At 40.9% G+C, this 18120-nt stretch overlaps 1 protein-coding gene across 1 annotated transcript; it reads right to left on the bottom strand.

Annotated features, from left to right (window-relative positions):
• Nucleotides 1-3381: 3381 nt before the first annotated feature.
• LOC134803552 (ceramide synthase 2-like) lies at nucleotides 3382-16133 on the bottom strand. The gene is made up of 5 exons (XM_063776350.1): nucleotides 15949-16133; nucleotides 14420-14534; nucleotides 5748-5969; nucleotides 4802-5023; nucleotides 3382-3504 (listed from the first exon to the last, which is right to left on the bottom strand). The coding sequence occupies exons 1-5, from the start codon at nucleotides 16131-16133 to the stop codon at nucleotides 3382-3384; spliced, it is 867 nt and encodes a 288-aa protein (XP_063632420.1).
• Between the last annotated feature and the right edge of the window lie 1987 nt (nucleotides 16134-18120).

The raw sequence follows: 18120 nt of genomic DNA, 5'->3' as shown, positions 1-18120 counted from the left end.
TACATTAGGTCATATTTGTGTCGTAAATAAAATATTCTAGCGTTAAAATGTAGGTATTTGATTGTACATTATTTCCATAGAATTCATAGACTAATGGAGTTAGGTATTCATAAACTCGTTACTGGCCAGAATTAGCTATGAATCGTTTGTCTTTATCTGTCATTTTGACTTATGTATTTGAAAGAAAGGGATAAAATATAATTGAACTAAATCTGGTCCGTAAAGTTTTATTTATAAATAAGGAGGTAATACCATAGACAACGGAGCTACTTTTAGACATGGGAAATTGGAGTAACTTATTTTTTTTTGTTGGATCTGCAATATTGTAATGTTGTGTTATAATAATATATAATTAATATTATGTTGTCGTTTATTTACTTTCATAATACATTTTTGAAGCCCAATAAAATAGAAATTTAAACAGAAATTGTGAAACCTTTTTTTTCATTTGTATATAGTCTGTCTCTTTCGCAGTCATGAAATGTTCATATACATTATACGTGTTATTTTCCCTTTTCACCTTCGAGCAACACGGAAGGGAGGCGGCATTCGCACTATTTCCCCTCTGCCGAGGTACAAGATTAGCGCGTCAATCTAATCTAGCGCGGGTAATAAAACTAGTTGCACTTGGATTTTTCACTAGACCGAGTCCAGACGCGCGCGTGAACACTGCTGCACAAAAATGCCTGTTTGCTCGGTTTTTTGTTATAAAAAGAGGTCGGGGACATCAAATTTACAAAAAGAAAGTGTTACATTTCACATGTAATATTTTTTTTACATATCATACGTTTAATTACATTCAAACACAATTATTATACTTTAGTCTCATGTAATTGTTGGATTTATCGATTTTGCTCGCTCAGTACAAATTGCGGATCGGTCGAGCGACAAATCCGACTTCTCATCTCTCAGAATACAATAACATACTTCAACGAAAATGTGTTAGTGTGCGTGTTGTGACACTTGTCACTCGTCCGTACACAAAAAGAGATCGAGGTTTGCAAGATTTGTCTTTGACGTGTGTCATTTTCTATGTATTTGTGTCGTCATTACAGATTGGATTTTGTATCTAAGTGTGTGAGAAGTGCGACTGTGTGCACCTTTCCCCCCGCGAAAAATGGCAGAAAGATTTGTACGGTGAGATATCGCTTGGGCCCCTCCCTTCCGATGTGTCGGAAGCCGGTGTTGCTCGAAGCTTTTCACACTTCAATTATCTTTAAGCAGAAGCGTTATTCTCGTACAGCCGCCACCAGATATATCGGTGCAGCCGAGGTGCTCAAAAATATCTGAACACGCACTCTAACGCCTTGACAATAGACGCGTGTTCAGATATTTGTGAGCGCCTTGACCGCTCCGATATATCTGATGGCGGCTATACATTGAAGACCTGTGACTAAAGATGGTATTCCATCTGTCCAATTTCTTGGTCCAATGTGCAATGCCTCTCACTCTCTCACTAAGCAAAATGTGAGATGCAAATACACATTGGACCAAAATATTGGATAGATGGAACATAGTGATTATATTCTCTTTGAGATGGAATACCATCCTAAAGACCCCTGTACACAATGGGCCAGCGCCGGCCAGTCCCAGGGACGCAGCCATGCGGTAAAATGAGATAGCAATATCACTTGCTCCCTCTAACGCATAAATGCGTCCCCCAGACTGGCCCACGCTGGCCCATTGTGTACAGGGGCCTTAAGACGGACTTAGATGCCTATTTGCCTGTCCCGGTTGGGGGCGTGGGTGGTCGAGCTGTCGCTGACTTCCGAACTCGAACTGCGGATGTCACCCTCCATCTAAAAACATATACATACACATATACATATTAACTCACATTTATAGACGGCTCTAAGGCGAAATTTATTCAATTACCTTTATTTACCGACGTTTCGACACAGGTTTCACTGGTCGTGGTCGCGGCTAACTGATGTCCCAGCAAAATAAAACATCGGTAAATAAAGGTAATTGAATAAATTTCGCGTTAGACCCGTCTATAAATGTGAGTTAATATGTGTTCAAAACGCGAAAGTTTTAAATATTATATACTTAGATAATCATGACTGGTTGAAGGCTTGATTGTGCTCAAACTGTTTTTATATATGAAAACTATACCACGACCTCATTTTAAGCGTCACATGATAGTAGTTAGTAGTGATGGTCTGTTTTAAACCGGAATATAATTATATTAACACCCTACCACAATAATAATTTTGAACAGTTGGAGTAGGCACATTTTATCGTAGGTAAGTATATCTTTATATTTATTTATATCTTGAAGTAGGTTGAAAAGCCCCTCACCTGGCCATGCTTGATGGCTCTGTACGCTACTTGCAGTACCAGCCACGTCCAGTATACATTCAGGGCCAGCAGCACCCAGAGCAGGAAGACCAGGACTTGGAGCACAGGGAACGGGGGGATGTAGGCTGCGGCACGGAACGTCGCGCTGGAAACAAGAATATTACTTCAAACCATTTATTCAGCAAACAGGCCACAAGGGCACTTTAACACGTCAACATTGAATTTACATACAAGAAAATATAATATTAATACGTCAACAATTATAAAATACAACTAACTGCAACTACCGTATGGGGCTATTCATAAATTACGTCATTTCGAATTAGGGGGTGGGGGGGGTGAGGGTCTGGACATCGGATGATGGTAGCATGACATAGGAGGAAACGGGTCATTCGAAAATCGTGTCCTAGAACACAAAAGTACAACTTTGATCCCTCCTAGCAGGGAAGAAAAGTGCTACTTTGATCCCTCCTAGCGGGGAAGAAAAAGCCCTTTTTCGAATAGGTGATGTGAAAAACAATTATGCACTACTTACATCTGTATCATGGATTCATAGAGGGCATAAATAAAACTACGTTAACATATAATTATTAGGAATACTTACTTTTACCTAGCTTTTACTTACATATACAACTGTCAAAATTCTCATGGTAGTTTTTTGTCTATTTTCTTTTATACTTTCCAAACTATTGATCTTAGAATCGTTACCTACACCTTATAAAATAAGGTCCGCCGCCGCGTCTGTAGTTTGTGTGTAGGTATAATTAGGTTCGAGATAAAAAAAATTGTTTAGATGTGAAGCCGGGGCGGGTCGCTAGTAAATAAATATAAAATGATATTCACACAATGAGCCTTTTCATTGTACATAACACGATATAGGTATACCTAATAGTTTGCAAGACTATTCTTATCCTCATTCACCCCCCCAAAAGTGGCCTCTATGTTTAAAATTAATTTACATACTTATTTACGTTTTCGTCCTTATTTAGGTAAATTGGCTTATGTTAGACGGACAGACAGTCACACGAGTTTTCCTACTTATAAGGGTTCCGTTTTATTTCTTTTGTTAACATAACATAGTTACCTCCCAACAATGAAATAGGAATATATTCCTATCCTGGTCACAACCCACAGCGCGGTGAAGGCGGCGAACATATAGTCGCTCGCTCTGTTGTAGCCCGCGTACTTCGTCGCTTTTGTGACCTTTCACAAATAAACAGCTAATTAGTTATTTAGCCAATGGGGTTGGCAACTGTCAAAGGTTTGCATCGATGGCGCCATCATAGCTTGCCCCTTTTTCTATGAGATTTGGCTTAAAGGGCTGGCATCCAGGGCATAAAATTCCATTAAAAAAACAAAAAATTGACACAATTCTAGGTATTGACAATCCAAGCTATGCTGGCGCCATCTGCTAAATACTTCGACCGGCCAACCGTATTAAGCCTCGCTAATCCGGACCCTCGCTAAAAGATGACTCACGCTAGAAAGGACCGGGTCCGGACCGAAGATCTGTATACTTCATTTTCAAATAGAATGCATTACGGGATCACCTGGGCTCGGACGTGGCTGTCTAGAAAAACCTGCTCCGGACCGTTCTAGCGTGACTCAGCCTCTCATTATAGGGCACTATAATATTGGCTCTATTCATAAATTACGTCATTTTCAAATTGAGGGGGGGGGGGGGTCTGGGCATCGGAAGATGGAAGCATGACGTAGGAGGAAACGGGGTCATTCGGAGCATGATTTTAGGGGGGGGGGGGGGTCAAAAGTAGTCCAAAACAGGTGACGTAATTTATGAACAGCCCCTAAGGAAAAAGTGACCAGCCTATACCGTCTTCTTTTTGTATTTGCTTTTGAATGGACTATAAGGTAAGGTGGCATTGAGGTATGTATTATAGTCTGGTCTTACATAATATGGGTAAAACAGACATCCCCATGTGCAGAGCGTGCATGGAAGAAGAGGAAACAGCAAAACATATCCTCCTACACTGTAAACAGGTAGAAGTATACAGGAATCAATACCTAGGGACTCCGTGCACCCTGAGGAGGCAGTTAGCAACCTGAAGACACTGCTAGGTTTCATGGAGGAGCTGGGGTGGCTAGAGTAGTGCTGCCTCGTTTTCACGCAAAATAGGCACAATGGTGGTCGATTTGCGGAAAATGCCCAGTAAAACCACAGAATAAATAATAGTTACTACCGTGCAAAAAGGACACTTCCTACAAAACCGATGTTTGACAACGATTCAGGGACGAATCATGCTGTTCCTTTCTAATGTATGGCACTATGCCTTTCGGCTATTTAGGGTTGTCAAAATTCAAGTCATTATATTATCTGTGGTCGTGCACGCAAAAAGACGTGAAGTGGTGTCAGCCCTAATATTTACTCGGAGCAATGCTGAGCCGAACGGAGCCGAGTTTCCTCGAAGGGAGGAGTGTCTCCCCACTTTTACAATTAAGTAACTAACTGGGCCGTAAAGGATTTTTAAAGACCCAAATCTACCTCTAGCAATGTTTCCGAGCCGTCATGTGAAAGCATGACCAGCGAGCCAATCCTGTGGAAGTTGCACACCCAGCTGAAACACATCAAGGAGAGCGTAGCGGCGTGGTGCACAACTTGCTGCCAGAAGTCCTTGCGACGGACGTCGGCGTATAGCGACAGGGTCTGCGACAAGTAGAATCCCAGCGCGACCATGTAGAACCACCATATGTCGTTGGTGACGCCCTGAAACGGAAATTATGGGTATCACTAACACTACAATTGAAGGGATGTTTACAAAAACAACATAACTGCTTAGAGCGGTTGACACTTTTTTAAGAACATTGTTAATCGTTTCAGATGTCAACCAGTGTAGTCAGTTATGTTGTTTTTGTAAACATCCCTTCAATTCTGTGGCGAGACCGTTAATAATATTTAAGGAAGACAACCTAGAACCTCTTTCGTCGCTTTTTTCGGTTCTACACATACGTCATCAGCGGGCTCAGCACGGTTCCATTTTTATCGACTATCACTATGCGCGTCCCTTTCGCACTTACATACTTGTTAGAACGTGACAGGCATGGTGACAAGGGATAAAAACGCGACCGTGCTAAGCCGCCTGGTTGAGCAGAAAGAGTGATGCTTTTCCTTTTGACATGACGGTCTTACCAATAAATTTTATATATGTACCTACCGACATAGAGTAATATAAGTACCTACCTAAAGAAAGAGTGGTAACTTCATACATCAGTTTCTTACCAAACGCGCGTTATTTCGTAGTCGACATCTAGCGTCAAGTAGCGGAATTTTTGAGTACTACTATTTACCGGTATTCACCACATTGGCCTTTAAGGTATTCTTTTTCTTTCTTAGAAACTATGTCCTGGTCCCACAGAAAGAGCCAGCAGAAGAACAGCATAGCCCTACTTCTGAAGTACATATATGTTCGAGGCTACTAAACTAAGCTCACCTGATGAGGATAGCCGATATAGCAGTAATCAACGTCCCACAACCACTCCTTGTCCCATAAAACCATCCAGCCGAACACCAGGTTGTAAAAGAGGAAGGTGGCCCGCCAGCAGCTCTCGCAGAACTTGACGAGCATGGACGGTTTGTCCTGCTGCCGGCGCCGGCGCCACCAGCGCTGCACCTGCCTCTCAGACATGTCTAGCTGCTTGGCGAGTGCACATATCTGGAAGCGTTTGCAGAGATGTCTAGCCTGGCCACATCGACACAGGCGACATCTCCCAGACGAGATAGCTAGACTACCCGGTTTTTCCGTATCTCAGGCGAGACTGTCGCGTCGCTCCTATGTTATTCAATGATGCAAAGTTCTGTTATCTTGAAATGTTCTTAAATGTGTAGAGAATCTTTAATTCATTTCCCGAATCGCGCCGTCAGTCTTTTTTTCTTCACGTTTTGCAAAACCTTCTTACACTTAGGCGTATATGTATGAAATATACGCCAATGAGTTAAGTAAATGTTAAATGAAACTGTCGTCAACAGTTAAGAACATTGATTTAATAACTAGGTACCTTTAAATAATCCCTAATCTGAACGGGAACTTCAAAGTGGAATCTTGTGTCGCGACGTACGCGATCCTCAACAAAATAGCAGGTAAGTGTATGCCTTGGACAGTTTTAATTGTTTATACTGGCAGCACTGACAGAATGTTTAAAACGGTTAACGAATCTTTGACAGTAGGAGGAAGAAGACGTTTTTTTTCCCAACGGAACAATGTTCGTGTGGCGGGGAAATAAGTTGGATAGAAAGAAAGATGACCTGCGGGTTTAAATCGGTGAGTGTTAGAAATATAGTTTCATCAGTAATCAGATGAGAGAGATGAAGGGATAATTAAGAATGAAGAATGAGAATTAGAATAGAAACAGCCAAGAATAAGCCAAATGGTTGTGAGTGGACAGGGTCGGGCTATAAGGGGAGTTGTGGAGGCCCGCGGCGGAGAAAGAATCTCCGCCAAACAATCAGAATAGAATGTACATTGTATTAGAATCTAAATCAGAGTATAAATCTGGAAATCACTTCATCTCTCACTCTGTAGTATTATGTTGTATATTTTCAGATATATCTTGTCGTTATGTCTCGTTAGAACTCGGGCATGGTTGATACTTTGGTTGTCAACCTTGCATATGTATAGACGTCACGACAAATTGGAGGAGATGCTGTGCGAGCATATTATTAGTAAGCGAAGCATGTACAGTAGAACTTATACCTTTTCGTTTGGCTCGGGAGGCTCCGAGGTAGAACGGAAAGGTGTTAGAACAGAACGGTGGAGACCTAGAAACTCACAGAACGGTGGAGACCTAGAAACTCACAGGACGGTGGAGACCTAGAAACTCACAGGACGGTGGAGACCTAGAAACTCATAGGACGGTGGAGACCTAGAAACTCACAGCACGGTGGAGACCTAGAAACTCACAGCACGGTGGAGACCTAGAAACTCATAGAACGGTGGAGACCTAGAAACTCATAGAAAGACTCAGAAGTTAGATGTACGTTTCACAGTTAGACATACATGAGGTACAGAGTCCATAGCCTAGGAATCCTAGTTTGGTCTCACATTAATAGAACGTATATATTTTTGTTGTCATTTAAAAGAACCCTATGCTAGGAATCCTAGCTTGGGCTCATTAATATAATATACAAAAGAAAACAATAAATACAAAAGGAAAATGTGTGTTTTATTTAATTGTGAATTTATTTGATGTATTTACCAGCTAATTATTGTATTTTGAAATGATGCGATATACGTAACGATGTATAAGTGTAAAGTAAAATGTCACAGGTGTTGGAGAGTGTGAAGTCGATATAAAAAAGGATAAGAGTTGTAGGCGAAAAAACGCCTCATGTTCGTTAGGTTGGCAGCAGTGTGATGGTTTGTTCTTGTTACCATAAATTTATCCTAACAAGATCTAAGCGTTTCTTATTGGCCAATTTAGAAATTAAGGTTATGTTATTGGTTATTAAGGCCGATTACCAGATGACATATGGATTTGTAAATGGAAACGTACTTGTCAGCTTTGGCGCTCTTTTAATCTAAGAATAACTTCAGACGGATGTTTTGTATGAAAATGTTTGGTCTGAAGTTAGGGTATGAATGTTCGCAATCGTGATAAAAGTATCGAAAAAGAAAAAACATGGCTTGGCTAAGCTAAGATTGTTATTATTTGCAAGCGTTATTTAGATTAGTGGTTATTGTATTGTAAGTAATCCTATCGTGAAACCGTAATAGGTATAGTCAACCACAAAAGATACACTGTGCCATCACTGTGCTATAGGCCTATTTGTGGAATTTGTGGATAACCAAAGGAAGCAAGGATATAAACGTAAGTTTTTCTTTAAGTTTCTTATAAGAATCGAGTACTACGCCAGTTTGGCAAACGTTATGCAAATTAAACAAGAATTATAAAATAGGCGTAGGATTGTAAGGTATTATTTACTTTCAGTACGTTCGAAATGGACGACCCGATGTTGGTTCGTGTGCAGCTCATCCATGAGCGGCTAGCCAACTTGTTGAAACAAAGCGCCGCCATGGAAGCTGTCACTGAAGATGATCTCAATAAGCAGATCCAAAAGGTAGAGGAGTGCAACTCCAAACTGACGCAAGAAATTCATTTTTATTTGGAGAAAAGTAAACAACCATCAAGCGAAAGTTTAAAAATGTTCACCCAGACGCAGTTTCAAGCTGAAGAATGGAAAGTAGAAATGAAAAGTCTTATAAAAGGTCACTCTTCGGTCACAAAGAGCACAGCCAAACTGCCGAAACTCACGTTACCAACTTTTAAAGGAGATACTCTTAGGTGGGCCGAATTTTGGGATAGATATAAGAGTAATGTACATGACAAGGACTTACCAGATTCTGAAAAGATGGCATATCTTCTCGGCTGCCTGGAAGGGGAGGCTCTTCAGACAGTGGAGGGCCTCGGTATAACAGCAAGGAATTATGACATAACAATAGGAATTCTAAAAGAAAGATTTGGGAACCAGCAAAAGGTAATTGATGCGCACTACGATGCCATCAACAACCTTCAAAGAGCAGCGCATAATGCCACAGACTGTAGAACGAATTTCAACATAGTAGAGAGGCATTTGAGAATTCTCCAAAGCTTAGGGGAAGTCATAAATGGTAACCATTTAAGATCGGCTATATTGTCCAAATTCCCAGAGAAGGTGGTTTATGAGTTGCACCTGTTAACATTGACAGACAACATAGATAACATACGAAGCGGTCTCCAAAAAATAATTACAGCAATGGAGATTGCGAAAGAAGTTCCAAGTAGTAGTGAAAAAATCTCCACAGCTGCACTACATATTTCTGCCTACCAGCGGAAAGGGAGGCCGGATAGCAGGAGGATATCACACAAAAAAGGAACCCTTAAAAGAAAACTACCTGACACGGAGAAGATGTCGAAAAATAAGAAAGCTAAGATGGCTTGCATTTTTTGCCAAGGCGAGCACTACAATGCATCCTGCACAGTGGTTAAGGACGTGAATGATAGGAAAAAGAAGCTCGGCAAAAGATGTTACACTTGCTTCAAGGAAGGACATAGAACAGCAATATGCCACAATAGGAAGCCATGCTACTTCTGCAAAGGAAGTCATAATCAAGCTCTATGTCCACAAAAGCCAGGTAGGAGTAATAATCATATAGAATTATCTATGGCATCTGTGTCATCATCTAAAAATAATGACATCAATATTAAACATAATTATTGTTCTTACCCACAGACGGCAATAGTGGAGGTGGGGCAGAAGAACTCAAAAAAGACTAAGACACGAAGACTGATTCTTGACAATGGCAGTGGTCGCAGCTATATTACCAGGAAGCTTGCAAAAGAACTTGACTTAGCAGCAGATCAGGAAGATGAATTGATGGTATTTGTCTTCGGTGCTGATGACCCCGTTAACATTTCTAGCCCATCCGCTGACATCCAAATCACGACAAGAAGAGGTATCAGAAGAGATATTCGAGTAAACATTGTGCGCCGTATAGCGAATTATTGTGGTCCTCCCATGAGTATGGATGGAATTCATGGAGTAGATGTTATAGCTGATGATGGGTCTGCTAGTGAAGAGCCACAACTTTTGATAGGTGGTGACTATTGTTATTCATTTTACAGAAAAGAAATGTTATTGCTGAAGGATCACTTATATTTAATTAACACAGATTTTGGCTGGACAATTGCCGGCAAGGTCCTACAAGAAGAGAATAACAATACACTATCTGTCATCATGTACTGCCAATGCCAAGATTCAGTAATACCCTATTTTGTAACACCAGACTTGCCACTCCGGGAACCAGACATCAGGTTTCTTTGGGCCTTAGAAAGTATTGGGATTGTAGACTCTCCTAAAATAACTAGAGAGGAAGAAGCAATCAAACATTTTAACGAAACGGTCAAATATGAGGATAAGAGATATCAGGTGAAGTGGCCCTGGATAATATACCCACCTGACTTGCCCACTAATTATGGTCTTGCTTATGGGAGACTGTCGAGCTTAATTAGAAGATTAGAACAAGATGCCATGGAAGAGTATGAAAGCATTCTGAAAGAACAACTGGCCGCAGGGGTTATAGAAGTTATAGATCCTTCGGAAATTGATTCTAAGACACATCCTGTTCACTATCTTGCCCATCATATTATTCTTCCGAAGGGAAAGAAAGGGCGTGTGGTGTACGATGGTTCAGCTAAACTTAAGAATAGTAAGAGCCTCAATGAATGCATGTACAGAGGACCTTCGATGCTCGAAGACTTGACCGCTCTTCTTTTGAGATTCAGAGTCAACAAGATTGGAATAACAGCAGATGTTGAAAAAGCCTTTCTTCAAGTAGGATTACAACAGGAGGATAGAGATGTAACCAGGTTTTTATGGCTTAAGGACCCCAAACAAGGAGTGACTGAGAAGAACCTTCTCCATCTGCGCTTCTGTCGTGTTCCGTTTGGGGTAATATCTAGCCCATTTTTGTTGACGGCTACGATTCGACATCATTTGTCAAAGGGGGACCAGAACCTTATGTCGAAAATAGCAGAAAGAACCTACGTGGACAACCTAGTCACTGGAACAGACACGTTAGAGGAAGCTCGTGATCTTGTAAACAAGACTAGGGCGACGTTCACAGAATTGTCGATGAATATAAGAGAATGGACATCCAACAACAAACTATTGTTGAAAAGTATACCAAAACAGTTTCGATCAAAAGACACTGAATCAACAAAGGTATTAGGACTCAACTGGCACATGGGAAAGGATACACTGAAGCTAAGGGTAGGTGATGTGCTCTCAGACACAAAGCAAGACAAAACAACTACAACAAAACGAGGAATATTGCGAACTCTTGCTTCATTATATGATCCTTGCGGATTAGCGGCACCCTTAATTTTGCCTGCGAAGCTCCTCCTTCAAGAATTATGGAAAAGGAAAGAAAAATGGGATTCTCAATTGCCAGAGGACTTAAAGGAAGAATGGCAGAAGGCAGTAAGTGCTATAAAGACTGCGGCTGAAATAGAAATTCCTAGACATGTTGGCCTGTCACCAAATGAAGACACAGAATGTGAACTTCATTGCTTCACTGACGCATCTAAAAGAGCCTACTCAGCTGTAGTATATCTGAGGTTAGTAAATAAGAAAGAAAAGAGCACTAAAGTGATGTTCATCATGGCTAAATCTCGGGTTACCCCGATAAACCACACAGAAGACCTCAAAATACCAAAATTAGAATTACTTGGATTTGTCATCGGAAAGCGACTCTTAACTTATGTAAAGAGCACCCTTAGAATAGAGTTGAAACGACTATGCCTTTGGTCCGACAGTGAGATAGTTTTATACTGGATGAAATCAGAAAAGTTATTGCCGCCATTCGTCTGCAGAAGAATAAACGAAATTAAACAAAATAAAGATATAGAGCCTAGATATGTCAATACAGAATTGAACCCTGCAGATCTAGCAACACGACCGGAACTTTGGCACACGAAGAAGGAATTGTGGTTCAATGGACCTCAATTTCTTTCGCTGAGTGAGGAGGGCTGGCCGAAGTTGCAAGAACACAGCCAGTCAGCTCTTTTCGCAGGAACCGATTCGACAACGGATACCATGGAGATGGACCTATCATCTCAAGCAGAAGAATCAATCAGAGGAACCTTAGAACAGGAAAATACGGAAGGAATGACAATAGATATAGAGAATATAGAAGACAATGGCCAGATGCAGGTTTCGGCTACCGGGGTTGATACAAATTGCACAGAGATAAAGAATTTACAAAAATTATACTTTCCACAAGAGGCAGCAGGAAAGAAAACAAGCCTATCAAGGAATTTAGGACTATTTGTGGATATGGATGGATTATTAAGATGTAAAGGTCGGCTTATGAACACAATGTGTTCATATGACACCAAATATCCGATACTGATACCTAAGAACTCAGAATTTACAGACAGACTGATCCTGGAGACTCATCAGAAGTACTACCATGTGGGAGCCCCACATACACTAAGCATTATTCGCCAGAAATACTGGATTCCTCAAGGAAGAGCTAAGGTCCAGCGAATAATAAGAAAATGCCAGCAGTGTATTAAACACGGAGGTGGTCCCTACAAACTTCCGCCCACACCAGCACTGCCAGCAGAACGTGCTAATTATAGTGCTCCTTTCACATATACCGGAATCGACTATTTCGGGCCAATCTTTGTCACGGAGGACGGACACATGAGAAAAAGATGGATTTGTCTGTATACATGTCTGGCTGTACGCGCAATTCACATGGAAGTAGTTAAGGATTTAACTGCAGAGGAATGTTTACTTGCAATGAGAAGATTCATATCTACACGAGGAAAACCAGAACTCATAGTCTCGGACAATGCATTACAGTTTAAATTAACTGCAGAATTATTGGCGAACACATACTTCGTGGACAATAAGATAAGGTGGAAATTTATCCCTCAGCTCAGTCCATGGCATGGAGGGTTTTATGAAAGGCTGGTCGGCGTTGTGAAGAATTGCATGAAGAGAACCTTAGAGAAGAGAGTTCTAAATGACTCACAGCTAGGTACAGTTGTGAAAGAAATCGAAGCTGTGGCGAACTCACGTCCACTTACTTGTGTTGGGTCTGATATAGAATATGTTTTACGGCCGGCAGACTTTCTAACCTACGGGAAATGTATAGCGATTGAACCTTCTATACAAAATCCGCATCCAGGTGGTACAGTCACAAAAGAAAATCTAATTGAAGGATGGAAGAAGGGTAGAGTGATCCTAGAAGAATTTAAAAGAATGTTTCTGGGACAATACCTCTGCAGTCTACGTGAAAGGTACCAACATTCACACAAGGAACCCCGAGTTAAAACTAACCAAAGCCCTCATATTGGTGACATAGTCCAGATTAAAGGTGACTCTAAAAATAGAGAGAACTGGAAGGTGGGAAAGATCATCAGTTTAGAACGAGGTGCCGACGGAGAGTGCAGAGTTGCAAAGGTCAATGTTGAAGGAAAGGAATTTATAAGGTCGATAGGTCACTTATATCCACTAGAGGTGGAAGAAGCTACACTAGAAGATCCAGGAACAGAAGAAAGAATTCAAGTAAATCCAGATGTACGGGAGACAGAGGAATCTTCACTACAAGAAATCGCAGAGATATCTGAAATAGAAACCAGATGTCCTGAAAGGGAATCAACAGAACAGATGCCACAAGAAATTGCAGTAGAGGATGATGTTAGATTGGAGACCAATGGTTCAGACAAAATGCTCACCCCCGTAGAACGGGTGCAGAGAAATGGTAGTGTTGAGCGTGCTAACGTGGTGACTGAAGGTGACGAAGAGGTAGAGAGAGTAGAAACTGTGTCAAATGCCAATGAAGAAAGAATTAGGAGAGCAGCTGCTGTCCGGGCGAGAGAAAGGATTGCCCAATGGACTAGCCAGCTGATAGCCCTGCTATAGAAACTTGCGCCGTTGGGGAATGTCGCGACGTACGCGATCCTCAACAAAATAGCAGGTAAGTGTATGCCTTGGACAGTTTTAATTGTTTATACTGGCAGCACTGACAGAATGTTTAAAACGGTTAACGAATCTTTGACAGTAGGAGGAAGAAGACGTTTTTTTTCCCAACGGAACAATGTTCGTGTGGCGGGGAAATAAGTTGGATAGAAAGAAAGATGACCTGCGGGTTTAAATCGGTGAGTGTTAGAAATATAGTTTCATCAGTAATCAGATGAGAGAGATGAAGGGATAATTAAGAATGAAGAATGAGAATTAGAATAGAAACAGCCAAGAATAAGCCAAATGGTTGTGAGTGGACAGGGTCGGGCTATAAGGGGAGTTGTGGAGGCCCGCGGCGGAGAAAGAATCTCCGCCAAACAATCAGAATAGAATGTACATTGTATTAGAATCTAAATCAGAGTATAAATCTGGAAATCACTTCATCTCTCACTCTGTAGTATTATGTTGTATATTTTCAGATATATCTTGTCGTTATGTCTCGTTAGAACTCGGGCATGGTTGATACTTTGGTTGTCAACCTTGCATATGTATAGACGTCACGACATCTTGCATTGAGAATTTTCTCATGAAAGTATTCAAAAAATTTGAGAAAGTTTTGTCTTGCAGCTTGCATATTGCTAATACGCGTGTTACCTGTATTGACGCGGGATTGGCCTTATATGCAGCTTCCAGCTTGTGGTTTAGACGAACCTTTATATTTCTATCATGTTTAATGCCTAGTGCCTTGCCGAACGGAGCAAATATATATCTGTAACAAGCTCGAGTGTTAGGATGTAAAATACATTGACATATGTCTAAGGACGGGCCTTGCGGGCAATAAGAATGGAGCAACGCGATTGGTTGATGAGTTCACATCACGCGCGCGTTTGGTCGCAACTAGTTGCGTTAGACTGCACGATTGGCTCGAATTCGTGAGTGACACCGCTGAACTAGCACCATTTTCTTAGTGTCCGTATAGCCCGTCCTTAGATATATTATATGTCAATGGTAAAATGTAAACACAGAACATGCATCCATCTAATTTTATGTTACAAAAAAACCGGGCAAGTGCGAGTCGGACTCGCGCACGAAGGGTTCCGTACCATAATGAAAAAAAAACGGGAAAAAAAATGCAAAAAAAAACGGTCACCCATCCAAGTACTGACCACGCCCGACGTTGCTTAACTTTGGTCAAAATCACGTTTGTTGTATGGGAGCCCCATTTAAATCTTTATTTTATTCTGTTTTTAGTATTTGTTGTTATAGCGGCAACAGAAATACATCATCTGTGAAAATTTCAACTGTCTAGCTATCACGGTTCGTGAGATACAGCCTGGTGACAGACAGACGGACGGACGGACGGACGGACGGATGGACGGACGGACGGACGGACAGCGAAGTCTTAGTAATAGGGTCCCGTTTTACCTTTTGGGTACGGAACCCTAAAAATTACCATTAGTCGATTTTAAAAAGTACAAATTTAGAGGACGGGGGGCGAGTTTTGAATTTCGATCGATCGATTTCGTCACTCGAAAATCGATGGAAAACGGCGAAACGGTAATTTTTAGGGTTCCGTACCCAAAGGGTAAAACGGGACCCATTACTAAGACTCCGCTGTCCGTCCGTCGGTCCGTTCGTCCGTCCGTCCGTCTGTCTGTCACCAGGCTGTATCTCACGAACCGTGATAGCTAGACAGTTGAAATTTTCACAGATGATGTATTTCTGTTGCCGCTATAACAACAAATACTAAAAAAGTACGGAACCCTCGGTGGGCGAGTCAGACTCGCACTTAAGCCGGTCCGGTTTTTGAAATACGTGCGATAGAAATTTGGAATCGAGTGGTATTGACCACTCGTTTTCAATTCTATAAGTAGAATTTAAATGCCTAGTAGTGGCGATATTATTGAACGAATTACAAGAAATCGAGCGGTCGAAATTCAAAAATCGGCCCCCAGGGATCCTAAAGCCAGGACGATAAATTGCGTACATTGACCCGCGTGTTCCTATCTTTGTCTGTCGCACTCGAACGAGCATAATCAATTTGCTATCCCGCTCGCACCGAGTTTCAGCCGCCGGGCATTACAAGCGGTACAGCAATATTACGCGTGCGATAAAGATAAGAACATAGGTCAATGTACGTAAATTCCTTGTGCTAAGCGTCCTTGTCCTTTCCTTAGCCTTACTTGTCCAATACGAAGCGCAGCACTAAGAGCGTCAACGCCATAGGAACGGTAAGCCAAAGATGTCGATTGTCGGTATAGACCACCGCTTTACCGGGCCCGGGCCGGGGCGCCACATCTGACCACGTGACGTTAGGCGGCAGCCACAGAGCCTCGCTCCAAAACGCGTCCAACAGCATCCTAAACATCTTGTTATTTGACTTAATTTTGCCACAGTCTCACGTAAAATGCGTCTAAAACGACCGAAAGATCTCGAAGATGACTTTAATACTCGAGGCCAATTCTGTTTGAACAGTTTTTAACTCATTTTGATAATTTGTAAATTTTCGGGTAGTTATAACATTTATTGATTAACCAACCAAATACAAAACCACCTCGATCTGTCACTGAACGACCTGACTTTAACCTATGTACATTATTTCATCATGTAATGTTTTCATCTACCCTCAACTACTGGCTTAAGAAACCATTTAAGGGTAGATTTTGTTTACTCTTTTTTAAATACCTAAAGATAGGTACAGACTATAATTACTACCACAACTTAGGGATCATCCATTAATTACGTCACACGATTTTCTAGGTTTTTTTACCCCTCCCCCCCTCCTTGTCACACTTGGTCACATTTTGCAAATCCCTCCCCACCTGGTGTGACGTCACATTTTAGGCAATTTTGTTTTCAACGAAATCGGCAATAGTAACTCGGCATAATTTTTTTAATGAAAAAATATTTTTGGTAAAACAAATATTAGTAATTTTATAACACAGAACCAATTAGGAACGAAAATTACTTCCAAAAACTCATTATTTAACTGTACAGCGAATAAAAAAATAAAAATTAATTTTCGGTTACTGATGAAGTTAAAGTGACGTCACAATGTTTATGACTCCCCCCTCCCCCATGGCACAACATGTCACATTTTCTTGACCCCTCCCTCCCCCTAAACGTGTGACGTAATTAATGGATGACCCTTTAAGAGCCATTTTGATCCGTACTAGTATTAGTCAGCAGCAGAAGTTGCTAAGCGGGCGAGGTGTTGAAAATTATCTTGACACACTCTTATTCTCTCACAATAAAGTCATTTTGAACATGAACTCCTGGCCGGCTTAGCAACTTCTGCTGCTGATTGTAACAAAACAAAGGTTAATTTTTGATTAATATTTGTTTTGTAATTATAGTTCGTTTTTTTAGCATTAAGCCCCCTCCAGACTATGCGCGTGAATCGCGGGCGAAGCCGCGAACGCGAGTGTGGAGTCGATTTCGCTGTCTGCGAAAATCGACTCCACACTCGCGTTCGCGGCTTCGCTTGCGATTCACTCGCATAGTCTGGAGGGGGTTTAGAAAGAACTTGAAAGAAGGTAAGCGATCTTGACATGTCTTTTAATTGAAAAACGCTTTATAAAAATCAGTAACTATTACTTACGAAACCAAAAGAATATAAATGATCGTATTAGATTCATAATTGTTACATATTTGCCGTAACTTATTTTTAAAATGTGTTTTTCAATTAAAAGACACATCAAGATTGTTTACCTTATTTCCTAATATTAAAAAAAACGAACTATAAGTAGTAGAATTTGGTTGTCACCAGAAGATACCAGCTTGACCGAGAGGAAAAACATATCAAATTGTCAAAAGAGAATAGGCATTGTTATTTTTGAAAAATTATGTATGGAAAGAACAAAGAAATGGGCGTTTTGCTGTCAAATATTCACTGTGCTTCTAAGGCCGATAGTTAGCACGTATTGTATAACATTAGGTACATTAATTTGGTTATAGCACAGTGGACGCCTATGATGTTTGCGTAGGTAAATGCCGACACCGCACAAGAACACAGTAGGGTTGTCACTAGGGATTGCAAACCGGATTGGTTTTCAATCCGGCCGGATCCAGCCGGATTTTGGCCATTATATATCCGACCGGATCCGGCCGGACCCGATCCGGATTGGTATAGGGATATTACAGTTAATTAAATGACATACTTTTCTAGTTTTTTGCGTAATATTACGAGAAATAAAGGATATTTTTTCAAATGTATTCCTAAATCAATGATTTGAAGTTAATAAATAACTATTTAACCATAAAATAAAACTTATTAGTAGGTAAAAAGTGTTATAATGTCAATCTCAGTTTAAAATTACGTTTACAATAATAATTATAATACGTAAATTTGATTA

The sequence above is a fragment of the Cydia splendana genome, chromosome 26, assembly GCF_910591565.1.
Source record: "Cydia splendana chromosome 26, ilCydSple1.2, whole genome shotgun sequence".
Classification (NCBI taxonomy): domain Eukaryota; kingdom Metazoa; phylum Arthropoda; class Insecta; order Lepidoptera; family Tortricidae; genus Cydia; species Cydia splendana.
The sequence above is the reverse complement of the archived record's forward strand: the minus strand, read 5'-3'. Positions and strand labels throughout refer to the sequence as shown.

Excerpts from the sequence above, each read along its gene's own strand:
- LOC134803552 (XM_063776350.1), bottom strand. The coding sequence starts at position 16,133 with ATGTTTAGGATGCTGTTGGACGCGTTTTGGAGCGAGGCTCTGTGGCTG. Across the intron at positions 5,024-5,747 it reads ATATCGGCTATCCTCATCAG|GGCGTCACCAACGACATATG; the intron begins GTGAGCTTAGTT and ends TTTCCGTTTCAG. Across the intron at positions 3,505-4,801 it reads GCTCGGAAACATTGCTAGAG|GTCACAAAAGCGACGAAGTA; the intron begins GTAGATTTGGGT and ends TATTTGTGAAAG.